The sequence below is a fragment of the Lichenostomus cassidix genome, chromosome 20 (assembly GCF_008360975.1).
Source record: "Lichenostomus cassidix isolate B80296 chromosome 20, HeHo_3.0, whole genome shotgun sequence".
In the NCBI taxonomy this organism is placed as follows: Eukaryota; Metazoa; Chordata; class Aves; order Passeriformes; family Meliphagidae; genus Lichenostomus; species Lichenostomus cassidix.
The window spans coordinates 8,988,854-9,007,797 of record NC_139500.1 but is presented as its reverse complement, the minus strand read 5'-3'; the positions used below and the strand labels follow the sequence as shown (position 1 = coordinate 9,007,797).

Here is an 18,944-nt window from a genome sequence, read left to right as displayed (position 1 = left end):
GATTCTGGTGGCACAAGCACCAGCCCCAGCCTGCCCTGCGCTTGCTTTGGGCCACACCAGCCCCGTCCCAGCACCTGGGCCCAGCTCCCAGCCCCAGCCCAGCTCAGTGCTGGTGGCACAGTCCTGCTCTGCCAGCGTGTGCCAGTCTGGGGGCACAGGGAACAAACCCTCAGGGCCTGACTGAAGTGACCGTGCTGCTTGCTTTTCTTCCAGGACTAACGGCGATGTGAGACGTGGATGCCACCGTTCTGTACATATGTTTTTCAAGAAGTTCATCAGTAGTCTTCTGTATATACAGAAGAGTATATACAGAGAGTTTTTAGAGAGTTTTTCTTCTGTAAATACGTTCAATGAGTTGTTGTTAGATAGGTCCCTATGTAAATACGTTCTATAGATTGTTGTTGTTATAAAGATTCTTCCAATGTAAATATGTTCTGGAGTTCATTTTTGTTGCTGCTCTTCTGTAAATAAACAATCTTTATTTTTCACACCCCAGCTCTCTTTTCATTTGCCTTGGGCACATGCAGCATCTGCAGAGTTGTGGCTTCCACTTGCTCCAGGTTGCCTGGCCTGGAGGTGTGTGGGAGCGAGTGCTGTGTTGGGGGTACCTGTGCACAGAGCGGTCCCACTCTGAGCTCCAGACACACTTGGTATTTGTAGAGACAGATCCCACCGGGCTCTTGCACATGGCATCACATCTGGGAGCAGGGCCCAGCCTGCGTGGCCCTGCAGAGCCTCCCCAATGGCACTGCAGCAGGTGGCACCAGACACCAGCACTAAGGAGCACTGGGCTGTGGGCACCCCCTGCTCCCGGCCACCCTGGAGTGTAGTGGTTTTGATTGGCCCATAACATCAGCAAGGTATCTTTAACATCTAAGAGCAATTTAAACCCTGCAGAAGCTGTTGCAGTAGGCCTGAGGAAGTGTCTGAGGGGTGGTGTGTGGCACAAAGATGGCTCCCGTGTGTCCTGAGTGAATGTTCTGGAAGGTTTTCATCAAGTCCAGCAGAGCCAATCTCCGATAGCTCTGAAAGTGATGGACATGGTGCCGGCCAAGTGTGAGCCAATTAAAAGTGCTAGTTACGCCTCTGTGAAAACATATTTAAGAAAAAATCAAAGCAAGGCAGGCACACACTTCTTTTTAGTTAGAGGAGGAGGAGGAGGTAACAGTATATGAAGGGAGAACAGCATGGATACACCAAAGTCAGTGAAGAAGGTGGGGGAGGAGGTGCTACAGGCCCGGGAGCTGAAAACCCTCTGCTAGTTGTGGTGAAGGCCATGGGGGGAGCAGGAGGTCCCCCTGCAGCCCATGGAGTCCACAAGGATGCAGAAATTCACCCACAGCCCATGCCAGAGGAGCAGGTGGATGCTTAGAGGAGGCCCTGATCCAGTGGGAGTCTCATATAAAGAGTTAAAGCTGCAAAGGCCTTACAAGGGAGAAGGCGGCCTTACTCCTGAGATGGAAGCGGCCTGGCCTCGGCTCGGCAGAGTCTGCACTTTATTGACAAAAGGACTCATGTTGCAGCAGAATTTGGGCAAGATGTTGCTCATGAGATTGGACCCACACCAAAGAAGTTCCCAGAGGACTGTCTCTCATGGGAGAGACCCTGTGGCCAAGTAGAGGACCCCTCTCCCTGATGGACTGACCAGAGAACAAACCCCTCACCCTGCCCCCTGCCTGTGTTGCTGGTTTGGAAAGAGGGAGGGAGGTGAGCCGAGAAAACAGTGTCTTAAGAGGGAGAAGGGCAGCAGAGAAACAGTCTAGAGACAAAGAGAGATAAGTAGAGAACACAGTATTTGTAGCAGAAGAATTGTGGTGATGAATAGATTTATGGATTAAGACAATACCCCATATGCTGCCCCCTACCTGAGTTGTTGGTTAGAAGGAGGGAGGGGGGTGACTAGAAAATACTCTCTTAACAGGGAGCCGGGTGAGTGAACAAAATGGGGTAGAAAAGCTTGTTTGTACCTCTCATTTATCCTTCGTCTCTGTTAGGTAATAAAATCACTTTGCAACTTTAATTCTGAAGCCTGCTTGCCCTTTTCTTCCATGCATTGTGCTACCAGGGTCCTATCTCACTTCTATCATGAGATAGGGGTGTGTGGAACAGTTTTTTCTTTCCCCTCGCCTGCAAGTTTTTAGCAGGAGAGAGCAAGGGTGCCTGGCATTTAGTCTGGGTCATACCCTGAAACACATGTCCATCTCCTTTCAGCTGGGCTGCAGGGCCTCAGAGGTACGTCTGTGTCAGAAGTGGGGCCTCTGGCTTTTGCAGCGTCTCCTGTGCCCAGGACCCAGAAATGCTTGGGGAAAATCTTTGCTCTGTGGCACCCCAGGGTGGAGGGAGCCAGCGTGGCACAGACGCTGAGACACTGTGTCCCCTTGGGCAGGGTTTGCTTTGGGCTCTGTGCTTGTGGGAGCACAGGGAGCTCCGAGCTGAGCTGGGTATGGACCCATGGCCTGGCCAAGGGGCCAATGAGGCTGATTTGGGCTGCATTTTTGGACTCTGCTATTTTACACTGGGGGTGCTGAGGCACTGGCCCAGGCTGTGCACAGAGGCTGTGGATGCCTCACCCCTGGGAACATCCCAAGGCCAGCTGGGACAGCACTCTGAGCAGCCTGCTCTGGTGGGAGCTTGCTCAGGTTGGAAGAAGATGATCTTCAGGGTCCATCCCAAGGAAAACCCTTCAGGGATTCAATCATTCTGTGGTTGTCCTGGTCCACAGGGGTGTGGTCCTGGATCTCCTGTCATGTCACAGTTGGTGTTCCAGCTGGGACTGCCATCGCCCAGCCAAGGGCACAACACAACCAGTTGCCCTTGCGTGAGGACGTGCGTCACCCTGCTCTGTGAGCACTGCTTCAACCCTGCTTCTGACCTGTTCCCAGATATTGCCGTCAGTCCTGAACGCTCCCTGCTGCCTGGTATTTACCATCCATCCCTGCAGGATTCTCCCATTTGCCCCAATGAAGGTACAGTGGCATTCCATGGAGGTGGACACCCCCTGACAGCCCGGGCGGGCTGGAGCTCTGAGGGGATGCTGTGGGACAGGGACCCCACTCTGAGGTTTTGCTCCCTGTGCAGGTTGTCAGAGAGACCGAAGAACAGATGGAAATCGATACGAAGATTGAAGTAGAGGAGAGCATGGAGATAGATGTAGAAGAGGAAGAGATGGAGGTAGACGTTGATGAGATGGAAGAGATGGAGGTGGACATGGTTGAGACGGAGGAAGAGATGGAGATAGACGTGGAGGACATGGAGGAAGATATGGAGGTGGAGGAGGAGGAGATAGAGGAAAAGATGGAAGTCGATATGGAAGATGATCTTGAAGACATGGAAGTTGATGGAAAAGATGAGGAGGAGGACATGGTCTTGGGATGAAGACCGACCCAGGCAGCAGGACAGGCACGTGCTCCCCATGCCCTGCCCACAGGCACACTGGGTCCCCTGCCGCCAGGCTGGGGCTGGGCTGGGTGGCCCTGCTCAGGGACACGGGGACCCGGGGCATCCCTGGATTCTGGTGGCACAAGCACCAGCCCCAGCCTGTCCTGCGCTTGCTTTGGGCCACACCAGCCCCGTCCCAGCACCTGGGCCCAGCTCCCAGCCCCAGCCCAGCTCAGTGCTGGTGGCACAGTCCTGCTCTGCCAGCGTGTGCCAGCCTGGGGGCACAGGGAACAAACCCTCAGGGCCTGACTGAAGTGACCGTGCTGCTTGCTTTTCTTCCAGGACTGACGGACATCTGAGACGTGGATGCCACCCTTCTGTACATATGTTTTTCAAGAAGTTCATCAGTAGTCTTCTGTATATACGTTTTAGAGAGGTTTTCTTCTGTAAATACGTTCAATGAGTTGTTGTTAGATAGGTCCCTATGTAAATACGTTCTATAGATTGTTGTTGTTATAAAGATTCTTCCAATGTAAATATGTTCTGGAGTTCATTTTTGTTGCTGCTCTTCTGTAAATAAACAATCTTTATTTTTCACACCCCAGCTCTCTTTTCATTTGCCTTGGGCACATGCAGCATCTGCAGAGTTGTGGTTTCCACTTGCTCCAGGTTGCCTGGCCTGGAGGTGTGTGGGAGCGAGCGCTGTGTTGGGGGTACCTGTGCACAGAGCGGTCCCACTCTGAGCTCCAGACACACTTGGTATTTGTAGAGACAGATCCCACCGGGCTCTTGCACATGGCATCACATCTGGGAGCAGGGCCCAGCCTGCGTGGCCCTGCAGAGCCTCACCAATGGCACTGCAGCAGGTGGCACCAGACACCAGCACTAAGGAGCACTGGGCTGTGGGCACCCCCTGCTCCCGGCCACCCCGGAGCTGAGCAGAGCTCCCTGAGCCATGACCTGGGCATGGATGCACGCATGCATGCATGGATGGAAGAAGGGATGGATGGAGGGATGGAGCTCATCATCAGGCTGAAAATTTGCATCACGTGCTGGGGGACTAGGGCTGCTTTGCAGGGCTCAAGCCTTTGCTTGGGTGCTCTCTGTACCCTGCTAAGGCTGGGGGACCAGGGGCTACTGATTTCCCTCCTTTCCATTGCCAGGGAACACCAACTGGAGAGCCTTGCTGTGGCTGGGAAAATGCAACATGTGCCGCAACACCCTCAAGCATCACACACCTGGGGTCTTTTGGCTTCAGAAGGACGATCAGAAAGTGGTTTTCATGGAGAAGAGCATGAGTCATGAGGGACAGGGACTGCTCTGTGGGTTGCTGGGGCAATGGGTGCTGCACACAGAACAGAATGCCACATGAGGATGGCAGCTAGTCCTGTGCCCAGAAATGCCTGGGTCCTGGTTATTCCATGGCAGTTTGCAACAACGAGTGTGCAATTTTGTTGCAAAACACTGTCATCGAGATCTGTGCTGTGGGAATCCAGCGGGCAGACATGAACTCTCAGCGGGCCATGGCCTCACCAGCACTGGAGGAGCACGTCTTCCTGGCGGAGTCCTTTGGGCACATCCAGCAAAGCCCCTGCTGCAAAGCCAAGGGCTTCAGTTGTCGTTCTTTGGTAGGTCTGGGCTGAGGGGGAACAGCTGTGTGGGCAGGCTGGTCATTGGACAGATGTGACACCTGGTGTCCCCCAGAGTGACTTGGATGGCACAGGCGCCCCAGAGCCTGGCAGGCTGGTTTGCAAGAGAACAAACCTACAGTGGTGGCACCCTGAGAGCTTCTGTTGTCCCAGCATCTGCTAGCAAGTGGTGGGGCAAGGAGGGCTGGGCGGTGCAGGCAGCAGGAGGATGCCTCATGCTCAGTCTGATGCCCAGCTAGGCTCCCAAGGGAAGGTGGGCGGCAGGAATCCTTAGATCCCCTTGCACTGGTTTGGCAGAGTAGTTTGGAGATATGTATTCATCTTGTTTGGTTTTATAATCACATAGCAGAATGGAAATTATTCTTTCTATCAATATCTATGTGTGTGTGTATATATATATGTATATTTATTTCTGAGATCAGGGGAGTGCTTCTTTTAAACTCTTCTTTTATATAAAGGAATTTCTATGCTGACAATAAACACTCTGAAGATTTGTATGACTTGTCTGTCTCCTTTCAGCTGGGCTGCAGGGCCTCAGAGGTACCTCTGTGTCAGAAGTGGGGCCTCTGGCTTTTGCAGCGTCTCCTGTGCCCAGGACCCAGAAATGCTTGGGGAAAATCTTTGCTCTGTGGCACCCCAGGGTGGAGGGAGCCAGCGTGGCACAGACGCTGAGACACTGTGTCCCCTTGGGCAGAGTTTGCTTTGGGCTCTGTGCTTGTGGGAGCACAGGGAGCTCCAAGCTGAGCTGGGTATGGACCCATGGCCTGGCCAAGGGGCCAATGAGTCTGATTTGGGTTGCATTTTGGGACTCTGGTATTTTACACTGGGGGTGCTGAGGCACTGGCCCAGGCTGTGCACAGAGGCTGTGGATGCCTCATCTCTGGGAACATCCCAAGGCCAGCTGGGACAGCACTCTGAGCAGCCTGCTCTGGTGGGAGCTTGCTCAGGTTGGAAGAAGATGATCTTCAGGGTCCATCCCAAGGAAAACCCTTCAGGGACTCAATCATTCTGTGGTTGCCCTGGTCCACAGGGGTGTGGTCCTGGATCTCCTGTCATGTCACAGTTGGTGTTCCAGCTGGGACTGCCATCGCCCAGCCAAGGGCACAACACAACCCGTTGCCCTTGCGTGAGCACGTGTGTCACCCTGCTCTGAGAGCTCCCCTGCTACCCTGTTTGTCACTCGTTCCCGGATATTGCCGTCGGTCCTGAACGCTCCCTGCTGCCTGGATTTACCATCCATCCCTGCAGGATGCTCCCATTTGTCCCAGTGGAGGTACAGTGGCATTCCATGGAGGTGCACACCCCCTGACAGCCCAGGCAGGCTGGAGCTCTGAGGGGATGCTGTGGGACAGGGACCCCACTCTGAGGTTTTGCTCCCTGTGCAGGCTGTCAGAGAGACCGAAGAAGAGATGGAGATTGATACCAAGATTGATGAAGAAGAGAGTATGGAGATCGATATAGAAGAGGAAGAGATGGAGGTGGATGTGGAGGAGATGGAAGAGATGGAGGTGGACATGGAGGAGACTGATGAAGAGATGGAGGTGGATGAGGAGGAGGAGGAAGATATGGATGTCGATATGGAAGATGATGTTGAGGATATGGATGTAGATGAAAAAGATGAGGAGGAGGACATGGTCTTGGGATGAAGACCGACACAGGCAGCAGGACAGGCACGTGCTCCCCATGCCCTGCCCACAGGCACACTGGGTCCTCTGCCGCCAGGCTAGGGCTGGGCTGGGTGGCCCTGCTCACGGACACGGGGACCCGGGGCATCCCTGGATTCTGGTGGCACAAGCACCAGCCCCAGCCTATCCTGCGCTTGCTTTGGGCCATGCCAGCCCCGTCCCAGCACCTGGGCCCAGCTCCCAGCCCCAGCCCAGCTCAGTGCTGGCGGCACAGTCCTGCTCTGCCAGCGTGTGCCAGCCTGGGGGCACAGGGAACAAACCCTCAGGGCCTGACTGAAGTGACCGTGCTGCTTGCTTTTCTTCCAGGACTGACGGCAATGTGAGGCATGGACGCCAGCCTTCTGTATATATGTTTTGAGAATGTTCTTCAGTAGTGTTCGTTTTAGATAGGTTTTCTTCTGTAAATACGTTCAATGAGTTGTTGTTAGATAGGTTCTTATGTAAATACATTCTATAGATTGTTGTTGTTATAAAGATTCTTCCCATGTAAATATGTTCTGGAGTTCATTTTTGTTGCTGCTCTTCTGTAAATAAACAATCTTTATTTTTCACACCCCGGCTCTTTTCATTTGCCTTGGGCACATGCAGCATCTGCAGAGTTGTGGTTTCCACTTGCTCCAGGTTGCCTGGCCTGGAGGTGTGTGGGAGCGAGCGCTGTGTTGGGGGTACCTGTGCACAGAGCGGTCCCACTCTGAGCTCCAGACACACTTGGTATTTGTAGAGACAGATCCCACCGGGCTCTTGCACATGGCATCACATCTGGGAGCAGGGCCCAGCCTGCGTGGCCCTGCAGAGCCTCACCAATGGCACTGCAGCAGGTGGCACCAGACACCAGCACTAAGGAGCACTGGGCTGTGGGCACCCCCTGCTCCCGGGCACCCTGGAGTGTAGTGGTTTTGATTGGCCCATAACATCAGCAAGGTATCTTTAACATCTAAGAGTAATTTAAACCCTGCAGAAGCTGTTGCAGTCGGCCTGAGGAAGTGTCTGAGGGGTGGGGTGTGGCACAAAGATGGCTCCCGTGTGTCCTGAGTGAATGTTCTGGAAGGTTTTCATCAAGTCCAGCAGAGCCAATCTCCGATAGCTCTGAAAGTGATGGACATGGTGCCGGCCAAGTGTGAGCCAATTAAAAGTGCTAGTTACGCCTCTGTGAAAACATATTTAAGAAAAAATCAAAGCAAGGCAGGCACACACTTCTTTTTAGTTAGAGGAGGAGGAGGAGGTAACAGTATATGAAGGGAGAACAGCATGGATACACCAAAGTCAGTGAAGAAGGTGGGGGAGGAGGTGCTACAGGCCCGGGAGCTGAAAAGCCTCTGCTAGCTGTGGTGAAGGCCATGGGGGGAGCAGGAGGTCCCCCTGCAGCCCATGGAGTCCACAAGGATGCAGAAATTCACCCACAGCCCATGCCAGAGGAGCAGGTGGATGCTTAGAGGAGGCCCTGATCCAGTAGGAGTCTCATATAAAGAGTTAAAGCTGCAAAGGCCTTACAAGGGAGAAGGCGGCCTTACTCCTGAGATGGAAGCGGCCTGGCCTCGGCTCGGCAGAGTCTGCACTTTATCGACAAAAGGACTCATGTTGCAGCAGAATTTGGGCAAGATGTTGCTCATGAGATTGGACCCACACCAAAGAAGTTCCCAGAGGACTGTCTCTCATGGGAGGGACCCTGTGGCTGAGGACCCCTCTCCCTGATGGACTGACCAGAGAACAAACCCCTCACCCTGCCCCCTGCCTGTGTTGCTGGTTTGGAAAGAGGGAGGGAGGTGAGCCGAGAAAACAGTGTCTTAAGAGGGAGAAGGGCAGCAGAGAAACTGTCTAGAGAGAAAGAGAAATAAGCAGAGATTACAGTATATGTATCAGAAGAATTGTGGTGATGAATAGATTTTTGGACTAAGAGAATACCCCATATCCTGCCCCCTACCCGAGTTGTTGGTTAGAAGGAGGGAGGGGGGTGACTAGAAAATACTGTCTTAACAGGGAGCCGGGTGAGTGAACAAAATGGGGTAGAAAAGCTTATTTGTACCTCTCATTTATCCTCAAACTCTGTTAGGTAATTAAACCACTTTGCAACTTTAATTCAGAAACCTGCTTGCCCTTTTCTTCCATGCATTGTGCTACCAGGGTCCTATCTCACTTCAATCGTGAGATAGGGGTGTGTGGAACAGTTTCTTTCTTTCTCCTCTCCAGCAAGTTTTTAGCAGGAGAGAGCATGGGTGCCTGGTATTTAGTCAGGGTCACACCCCGAAAGACATGTCCATCTCCTTTCAGCTGGGCTGCAGGGCCACAGAGGTACCTCTGTGTCAGAAGTGGGGCCTCTGGCTTTTGCAGCATCTCCTGTGCCCAGGACCCAGAAATGCTTGGGGAAAATCTTTGCTCTGTGGCACCCCAGGGTGGAGGGAGCCAGCGTGGCACAGACGCTGAGACGCTGTGGCCCCTTGGGCAGGGTTTGCTTTGGGCTCTGTGCTTGTGGGAGCACAGGGAGCTCCGAGCTGAGCTGGGTGTGGACCCATGGCCTGGCCAAGGGGCCAATGAGTCTGATTTGGGTTGCATTTTAGGACTCTGGTATTTTACACTGAGGGTGGTTAGGCTCTCGCCCAGGCTGTGCACAGATGCTGTGGATGCCTCATCTCTGGGAACATCCCAAGGCCAGCTGGGACAGCACTCTGAGCAACCTGCTCTGGTGGGAGCTTCTCAGGTTGGAAGAAGATGATCTTCAGGGTCCATCCCAAGGAAAACCCTTCAGGGACTCAATCATTCTGTGGTTGCCATTGTCCATAGGGGTGTGGTCCTGGATCTCCTGTCATGTCACAGTTGGTGTTCCAGCTGGGACTGCCATCGCCCAGCCAAGGCCACAACACAACCTGTTGCCCTTTTGTGAGCACGTGTGTCACCCTGCTCTGAGAGCTCCCCGTGCAACCCTGTTTGTCACACGTTCCCTGATACTGCCGTCGGTCCTGAACGCTCCCTGCTGCCTGGATTTTACCATCCATCCCTGCAGGATGCTCCCATTTGTTCCAATGGAGGTACAGTGGCATTCCATGGAGGTGCACACCCCCTGACAGCCCAGGCAGGCTGGAGCTCTGAGGGGATGCTGTGGGACAGGGACCCCACTCTGAGGTTTTGCTCCCTGTGCAGGCTGTCAGAGAGACCGAAGAAGAGATGGAGATTGATACCAAGACTGATGAAGAAGAGAGTATGGAGATCGATATAGAAGAGGAAGAGATGGAGGTGGATGTGGAGGAGATAGAAGAGATGGAGGTGGACATGGAGGAGATTGATGAAGAGATGGAGGTGGATGAGGAGGAGGAGGAGGAAGACATGGAGGTTGATATGGAAGATGATCTTGAAGACATGGAAGTTGATGGAAAAGATGAGGAGGAGGACATGGTCTTGGGATGAAGACCGACCCAGGCAGCAGGACAGGCACGTGCTCCCCATGCCCTGCCCACAGGCACACTGGGTCCCCTGCCGCCAGGCTGGGTGGCCCTGCTCAGGGACACGGGGACCCAGGGCATCCCTGGATTCTGGTGGCACAAGCACCAGCCCCAGCCTGCCCAGCACTTGCTTTGGGCCACACCAGCCCCGTCCCAGCACCTGGGCCCAGCTCCCAGCCCCAGCCCAGCTCAGTGCTGGCAGCACAGTCCTGCTCTGCCAGCGTGTGCCAGCCTGGGGGCACAGGGAACAAACCCTCAGGGCCTGACTGCAGTGACCGTGCTGCTTGCTTTTCTTCCAGGACTGACGGCAATGTGAGGCATGGACACCAGCCTTCTGTATATATGTTTTGAGAATGTTCTTCAGTAGTCATCTGTACATACATTTTAGATAGGTTTTCTTCTGTAAATACGTTCAATACCTTGTTGTTAGATAGGTTCTTATGTAAATACGTTCTATAGATTGTTGTTGTTATAAAGATTCTGCAATGTCAATATGTTCTGGAGTTCATTTTTGTTGCTGCTCTTCTGTAAATAAACAATCTTTATTTTTCACACCCCAGCTCTCTTTCTATTCGCTTTGGGCACATGCAGCATCTGCAGAGTTGTGGTTTCCACAGGCTCCAGGTTGCCTGGCCTGGAGGTGTGTGGGAGCGAGCGCTGTGTTGGGGGTACCTGTGCACAGAGCGGTCCCACTCTGAGCTCCAGACACACTTGGTATTTGTAGAGACAGATCCCACCGGGCTCTTGCACATGGCATCACATCTGGGAGCAGGGCCCAGCCTGCGTGGCCCTGCAGAGCCTCACCAATGGCACTGCAGCAGGTGGCACCAGACACCAGCGCTAAGGAGCACTGGGCTGTGGGCACCCCCTGCTCCCGGGCACCCCGGAGCTGAGCAGAGCTCCCTGAGCCATGACCTGGGCATGGATGCACGCATGCATGCATGGATGGAAGAAGGGATGGATGGAGGGATGGAGCTCATCATCAGGCTGAAAGCTTTGCATCACCTGCTGGGGGACTAGGGCTGCTTTGCAGGGCTCAAGCCTTTGCTTGGGTGCTCTCTGTACCCTGCTAAGGCTGGGGGACCAGGGGCTACTGATCTCCCTCCTTTCCATTGCCAGGGAACACCAACCTGGAGAGCCTTGCTGTGGCTGGGAAAATGCAACATGTGCCACAACACCCTCAAGCATCACACACCTGGGGTCTGGTGGCTTCGGAAGGACGATCAGAAAGTGGTTTTCATGGAGAAGAGCATGAGCCATGAGGGACGGGGACTGCTCTGTGGGTTGCTGGGGCAATGGGTGCTGAACACAGAACAGAATGCCACATGAGGATGGCAGCTAGTCCTGTGCTCAGAAATGCCTGGGTCCTGGTTATTCCATGGCAGTTTGCTACAAAAATAGTTCACACTTTTGCTGCTGCTATGAATAAAGTACTATAGAATGTTCTTCAGGTAGATTTCTTCCCCCCCTCCACCATCTCCTCTGCAATTTAATCCAAGCTTTGCTTCTTTATCTTTTCTCCTATCTTGTCGGCATAGGTCCAAGCACGACCTCAGCCAGATTCTGGCACCAGCTGGGAGCACAGCATTGTCCTCTCTAGCCCCAGCAGCAGCTGAATGGCAATGGATTGCTTAAAAATTAATCCAATGCTTGTATTTCTCATTAAAAGTGCTACATTGTTGGTGCATAGCCCAGAAAATCTTTTTGGGTTGGCTATATCCTCTCCACATTATTTAATAAATGACTTCACAAAGAGCTAAATGCAGCCACAGAATCAACAGGGAAATTGGACAATAATTAACAGATATCGGGTTAGTTGAGGTCCAGTTAACGGGGCCCATTGCAACTTGAGAATGGAAGTCTGAGCAGGAAAGAGCACAGTGAGATGCCTACCCTGCCCTGGATGAAAAGTGGCAGCTCCAGGGGCTGGATCAGTGCAATGGTGGGGGGCTCAGGCGCTGTGCAAAGCATATGGGGGTGATACTGGGCTTCTGCTGCTCCTCATCCTGCCTGGTTGTGAGATCAGGGGCTGTCGTTTGCAGGACTTGATGGGGGTTGATTGTGGGAACCTTCCCCTCCCGGGGCTTTCCCAGAGCCTTTTTCCAGCACAGCTTGGGTTCCTGCCAGCCCCAGAAGCCCCACAGAAATGTTCCAGGAACCCCTTACACAAGCTGAGGTGGACATTGACCAACCGGTGGGAAATGGAGTAACTTCCCATTGCCCAAGGGCACCTAAAGAAAACAGATTTGCCGGGAGGCTGGGGTGGGGTTAGAGTTTCCTTGGGAGCAACTTGAGGCTTGAAGGGTGGTGGGGCCTTTGCCATCTGAACAAGGAGTACAGCCCCTAATCCCTACAGCCATCAAGAGCTAGGGCTCAGTCAAGTTGTCCTTGTGTTGCATCATGGCTGATGACAGGGCTGTAAGGACTGGATTATCCTGCCCAAGAGAGGTCAGCCACTTTCTTCCAGCTCCAACCTGCTTCCTACACAGCAGCAGCCACCCAGAGAAGATGCTGGGGTTCAGGTGACCCCCACAGATCTTGAGAAGGACTCACCTTTGGCTAAGCCAAAGCTGTTTTCCCTACACCAGCTTACAATCCCAGTGGGGCAGGAATCAAGAGGATTTGGGGCTGGGGCAAGTTATGTCTGGGAAAAACTTGAAGGATCATCCCTGGGAAGACACAGGCAGCCCTCATGCTGATTTAGAGCATGCTGTAAGGTTTGGTTTGCAGGACCATGTGCAAGCAAAGTACAGAGGGAAAGACACTTAATAGACCCCCAGAAGGGAACATGGTCACCACAAGGGTTTCTCCTGGAAAAAGGTACCTGGAGAAGATACCTGCCCAGGAGAAAGCAGCTCCACTGCCTCCAGCCTGTCAGGGTGGACAATGCCCTGTCTCATCTCCCCTTGGTTTGTCCCTCAGCCCCAGGTGTGGCTGCAGGGGTCAGTTGTGCAATGGAATAGCTGCTTTTCGAGCAATTGAACAATCCCATTTGAAACTTGCGCAAAAGGCTTTTCCGGAAAACACAGTGCAACAGGCAGAGGAAAAAAGTATAAACATTGGCACGTGCCAGGCCCTGTTCCCCACCCCCATCCCACCAAGAATTTAAATGGTGGTGTCCCCCACCTCTCACACTCCCGCTTCTCAGGGACACAGCAGCATGAAGGCGGTGGCTGCCCTTCTCCTGGTGGGGATGCTCATCCTCTGGGCAGAACTGCCAACAGGTATGAGATTGGCATGGGGAGCAAAAGCTGAGCTGCTGGGAAGGAGTGATGTTTACATGGATCCTGTGGGAGGGAAGAAGAGGAAGAGGGAGAGGGAGAGGGAGAGGGAGAGGGAGAGGGAGAGGGAGAGGGGTGTTTGCCGGGCAGCAAACCCCAGGGCCTCTCAAGTGCCCTGGAGCAAACCACTCCCTCCTGTTGCAGGCAGCGCCTGGTCCTGCCCACCTGTCCGCTTCACCTGCGCCCTGCACAACCCGCGGAACCAGTGCCTTGTGGACCGGCACTGCCCCCGCGGCAAGAAGTGCTGCCCGTCCTTCTGCGGGAGGAAGTGCCTTTCCAAGCCGCCTGCCATCCCCGTCACCTACGGTAGGGGCTCAGGGACACCCTGCCTGCACCCGGGTGGCAGAGCGGGGTATGATGAGGGTGGCTCTGGGCAGGGAGCTGTGTCCAGCTGCCAGAGCCACCCCGGTCAGGCTGGTGGGGTGACTGGGGACAAACAATGTGGGCTGGGATCGCTCTCAGCACCAGATCCAGCCTGTTTCTTACTCTCCCTTTCCGCAGTGTGAGCTCCGGGTGCCAGGATAGAGTGAGGGTCATCTCAGCATTCCCATCCCACCTTGGCTCCAGGATCACTCCGTGACAGCTGCCACATAGTGCTATGTGCCACCTGCTTCCCCACGGCTGCTTTACCAAATAAAAGAGGCTTGTCCCAAGGGTGTTTGTGATGTGTGACTCCTTTCCCCACCTCCTCCCTCCTCTCTCCATTCCTGCACAGTCCCACTGCTGCTTTCACCCCAGTGTTTCTGCCTGGAGAAGAGGATGAAAACAGTCAGGCTACACACGTGCAGTGTGGTTAGGGGCTGGCTTGGGGGAGAAGATCCATCCAGAGGCATACAGCCTCCAGGAGGAGAGAGGTTGTGTTTGGGGCTGGCCCTGGGAAGGCACAGGCAGCCTCACGCTGATTTGGATCATGCTGTATGGTTTGTGCAAGCAAAGTACAGAGGGAAAGGCACTTAATAGACCCCCAGAAGAGAACATGGTGACAACAAGGATTTCTCCTGGAAAAAGGTACCTGGAGAAGATACCTGCCCAGGAGAAAGCAGCTCTACTGCCTCCAGCCTGTCAGGGTGGACAATGCCCTGGCTCATCTCCCCTTAGCTTGTCCCTCAGCCCCAGGTGTGGCTGCAGGGGTCAGTTGTGCAATGGAATAGCTGCTTTTCGAGCAATTGAACAATCCCATTTGCACCTTGCGTAAAAGGCTTCCGGAAAGGGAAACCATACAAAATTGGCGCATGCCCTGCCCTTTTCCCCAGCTCCATCCTACCTAAGGGTTTAAACGTTCGTGTCCCCCACCTCTCACGCTGCTACTTCTCAGGGACACAGCAGCATGAAGGCGGTGGCCGCCCTTCTCCTGGTGGGGATGCTCATCCTCTGGGCAGAACTGCCAACAGGTATGAGATGTACTAGGATAAGGCGTGGGGAGCAAAAGCTGAGCTGCTGGGAAGGAGCCATGTTTACATGGAGTGGAGGGAGGGGAGAGTGAGAGGAAAGTGAGAGGAGAGTGAGAGGGGTGTTTGCCGGGCAGCAAACCCCAGGGCCTCTCAAGTGCCCTGGAGCAAACCAGTCCCTCCTGTTGCAGGCAGCGCCTGGTCCTGCCCGCCCGTCCGTTTCACCTGCGGGCGGCCCAACCCCCCGAATGCGTGCAGCACCGACCGGCACTGCCCCCGCGGCAAGAAGTGCTGCCCGTCCTCCTGTGGGACGAGATGCCTCTCCAAGCCACCTGATATCCCCGTCTCCTATGGTAGGGGCTCAGGAACACCCTCTCTGCACCTGCTCCTGGGATGTGATGAGGGTGGCTCTAGGCTGTGTCCAGCTGCCAGAGCCACCCTGCTTACACTAGTGGGGTGACTGGGGACAAACATGTGGGCTGGGATCGGTCTGAGCACCAGATCCAACCTGTTTCTTACTCTCCCTTTCCCCAGTGTGACCTTCAGCTGCCAGGACAGACCAAGGGCCATCTCAGGCTCCAGGATCACTCCAAGACAGCTGCCGCACAGTGCTATGTGCCTGCTGCTTCCCCACGGCTGCTTTACCAAATAAAAGAGGCTTGTCCCACGGGTGTTTGTGATGTGTGACTCCTTTCCCCACCTCCTCCGTCCTCTCTCCATCCTGGCACACAGTCCCACTGCTGCTTTTACCCCAGAATTTCTGCCTGGAGAAGAGGATAAAAACAGTCAGGCTACACACGTGCAGTGTAGTGCTGGCTTGGGGGAGAAGATCCATCCAGAGGCATACAACCTCCAGGAGGAGAGAGCAATGGGAAGGGACTGGAACAAAACATGACAGGTTGCTTTAGGAAGGCTGGAAGGCTGCAAGGGACTCTGGAGAGCAGCGTGTCCTCCAGGCAATCCCCCAGCTGGACAGGGCTGTGGAAGGGGACTGACCCTGCCTGCCTAGGGGGATACAGAAGACAGAACCTCCCTGTGAGTACCCTACTTGGGGCACATCTGGAGGGCAGAGGAGGAGGGTCACACAGACCCAAATCCCAAGCAGTGTTGAACACCTTATCCTGAGTTCAACTTATCCTGAGTTGATGGGGAAAATTCAGCTGAAGAAACTTGCCTAGGAAAGCCTCAAGCCAGGGCAATAAAATCATAGCTCCAAGTGGTCCTTGTAATTTTTGTACAGCTGAGCGCTGGGGAAAAAAAATCAGGAAATGCCAAGAAACATCAGGAGGAGAAAGTGTGTGCAGCCTGAGGAACCTGCTGGGCTCTGTGAAATAGCAGAGCCAGGCAGTGCCACCATGCACCGCAGGGGCAGAGCATCACCAGGCCTAATGCCCAAAGAGTGCCTGCCAGCCCTCCCCAGCCCATTGCTGATGCCAGGCTTGCATGTCCCATTCTCAACAAGCAGTCCCAGCCCAGACTGGGAGAGGAGCTTGGTCTGTCTGCAGACGCTGGAGAGAACAGTGAGGAGCTACTGCTGTGTAAAAGCTGAGCTAATGATCCCCATGGCCAGGCATGAACACAGCAATCTGGAGAGCAGCACCAGCTGGCTAGATTTTAACCACCCCCAAACACAGCAGGATGAAGTCTCTGGCAGTGGGGTTGATGCCTTGCGTGGTCCATGGTAAACACTTCCTGGCTGAGATTGGGGAGAGCATCTGCTGGAGTGAGTCCTTTTATGGTTACATCAATGGAGGTGACCTCCTCTCTGTGGAGGAGCTAGAAGGAGGCAAAAACTCAGAAATTACTCTCACTGAGAAGGAAGAAGTCCTGTGGTGAAAAAAAACACCTCTCTGCTTAGCCTGGCCACGGGAGGGCAGAGAGAACTGGAGAGATCATGCAGCACTGAGGAGGCTGGAAACGCCAGGTGATCCAGTAGGCATAGGCAGAACAAGAGCTGGGAGTGCACCAGTCAAACCCAGTCTAAAATCAGACATTGCTTCTGCCCAATGTAGTGTCCTTGCAGGGGAAAACTATCCCTGACACCAGCCCAGCCCTCTGCACAGGGAGTGTTGTGCCACACAAGCCGTGGGGTAAGGAGGGTAGAGGTCCAGAGCTCCTCCAGCCATCCCTGCACCCCGGCACGGGGCTGGCAGCAGCCAGGGCAGAACAGCCTGATTGCACCTCCCGCGGTCATTAGTCACAGATCACAGCCCTCCTCCTCCTCCATCAGCACCAGCTATTATCAGCTATTAAGCAGGCATTTCCATACAGCTGGCTAATTTGATAATGCTGCAATTATCTTGGTTTGTTAACAAGATTAAATTGCTAATTGGTTTGATTAAGCACAGAGCTCCAGGCGTGGGGTGCCTCTCAGCTGGCCCTGCATAACCCGATGGATGCCATGCCCAGGGCAGCAGCTCCTCTGCAGAGACAAGGAAATGGCAGGAAGGGTTCATCCTCCCAAACCCTGCTGCCTGAGGCCTCCAGATCCCCCTGTGAGAGGTCCCTCTTCCTGCTCTGAGACAGTTTTGTCCATGTCACCACTGTCACCCAGATGCTGGCTCAGGAATGCAGGAGGAGGTGGCTTTGGGCCAGAGGATGCTCTGGGGACATCTAGTCTGTCTCAGTCCTGCTGCTTTCTGTTTTGGAGCCCTGCAAGTCAGAAATCCCCGAGGCAGTGCACCAACTGTGCCTCCACCTGCAGCTGTGTCAACAAAACCTCTGCTTTCCTCTTCCCAGGCACAGGTCCCTGCCTCCTGTGCACAGCATTTCCAGCTATCACCAGATGTACTGGGGAGACTGGGAATCTCCCAACACTGGATTAGATTCACCTGTACCCCTGCCATGAAGAAGCACCCACCTGGGAGGAGCTGGGCAGTGTACCAAAACACACACAGGTCAGGATCACCGCCTGTGGTAAAGCTCCTGGCAGTGTGCATTGGCTGAAAGCCTTTGAATCCAGGTCTCTGGGGAGGAAGAGCATTTCCCTCTTTGTCCTAGGTGTGTGCCAGCAAGACAAGGGGAAAAGCAATGAGTGTTGTGCCAGAGAGGTGTTTCTGATTCTTCCCACATCACCTGTTTCCTCGAGACCAGAGCAGGCTGGAGATGATGTTAATTTTCTCTGCCTGGGGCCTTACCACAGCTCAGGACTCACTACTTCTCCTCAAACAGGCCCACCAGGTCTGGTGCTGGGAAAAGGCTGCACTTAAAGACCCAGCTTTGAGTTAGGAACATCCATCATGGCACATCACAGCAGCAGCACCACTGCAGGGCAGGCAGCAGGTCTGGCTTACTCCATCTTCCCTCAAATCAAAGGTTTTCAGGCCAGTCATTTCTGGACAATCCCCAAAGGAAACATCCAACACTCCCAACATCCCAGGGGATGGAATCTAGAGTGTCTCCCCAGGGATCTATCAGCACCACAGAGCATCCTTGCTCCACACAATGTACTTTGTTCCACTCTGAAATGTAGACAGGTCAGAGGGTAGAGAAGTCAGGTCTCACCCTTAACACAGCAGAACACCTTTGATATTTTCTTGGAGCCTCTCCCTGCATGTGTTATGGTCTGGCTCAGAAGACTGGGTTGTTGGGGTCTGAATACAGAACAGTTTGGTGCTCAAGGGTGATGTGAGACCTTTTCAAGAGATGATTCAAACCAGCTTAATACAAATTATGACAGCTTTGACAGCCTTTGAAAGGGGAGGGTTATTTAGCTAGCCTGGCCTAGAAGTGGGAATCTGTAGTCCCAGCAGGATCTCTGCAATCACATCAGTTCCAAAGAAGAAAATTCCCTGGCCTGAGCAGATCCACTCAGCGGTGGTTCTGCCCATGATCAGGAGCTATGCACAGCCCTCATCATTCGTGCTGAGGAGCAGCAATATTCCAGGTGGGAAAAGGAGTCAACAGCATTCTGCTCCCCACCACAGAAGAAACATATATACACCTCTGCAGAAAAACAAACCATCCTCACAGCTAAAGGTCAACAAATGTATGAATTCAGTCTGTGCTTTCATCTGTGGGATGGTTTACACAAACTCAGCTCCTCACCTGGACCAAGACTCTCTCCAGTGGCAGGGAGAGGATGGTCTGGGGCAGAGCTGTCTCACACCAGCTGATGCCCTCCAGCATT

General features: G+C 53.8%; 2 protein-coding genes across 2 annotated transcripts; both read left to right on the top strand.

Moving 5' to 3' along the window:
* Positions 1-13,220: 13,220 nt before the first annotated feature.
* LOC146428790 (antileukoproteinase-like) lies at positions 13,221-14,080 on the top strand. Its single transcript, XM_085079282.1, has 3 exons — positions 13,221-13,370; positions 13,572-13,733; positions 13,929-14,080. Exons 1-3 carry the CDS (start codon positions 13,256-13,258, stop codon positions 13,931-13,933), a joined length of 282 nt encoding a protein of 93 aa, XP_084935408.1. The 5' UTR covers positions 13,221-13,255; the 3' UTR covers positions 13,934-14,080.
* A 587-nt stretch (positions 14,081-14,667) lies between these two features.
* LOC146428789 (caltrin-like protein 2) lies at positions 14,668-15,482 on the top strand. The gene is made up of 3 exons (XM_085079283.1): positions 14,668-14,818; positions 15,007-15,168; positions 15,350-15,482. Exons 1-3 carry the CDS (start codon positions 14,755-14,757, stop codon positions 15,352-15,354), a joined length of 231 nt encoding a protein of 76 aa, XP_084935409.1. The 5' UTR covers positions 14,668-14,754; the 3' UTR covers positions 15,355-15,482.
* The last annotated feature ends 3,462 nt before the right edge of the window (positions 15,483-18,944 follow it).

Excerpts from the sequence above, each read along its gene's own strand:
- LOC146428790 (XM_085079282.1), top strand. The coding sequence starts at position 13,256 with ATGGTGGTGTCCCCCACCTCTCACACTCCCGCTTCTCAGGGACACAGC. Across the intron at positions 13,371-13,571 it reads CTGGGCAGAACTGCCAACAG|GCAGCGCCTGGTCCTGCCCA; the intron begins GTATGAGATTGG and ends CTCCTGTTGCAG.
- LOC146428789 (XM_085079283.1), top strand. The coding sequence starts at position 14,755 with ATGAAGGCGGTGGCCGCCCTTCTCCTGGTGGGGATGCTCATCCTCTGG. Across the intron at positions 14,819-15,006 it reads CTGGGCAGAACTGCCAACAG|GCAGCGCCTGGTCCTGCCCG; the intron begins GTATGAGATGTA and ends CTCCTGTTGCAG.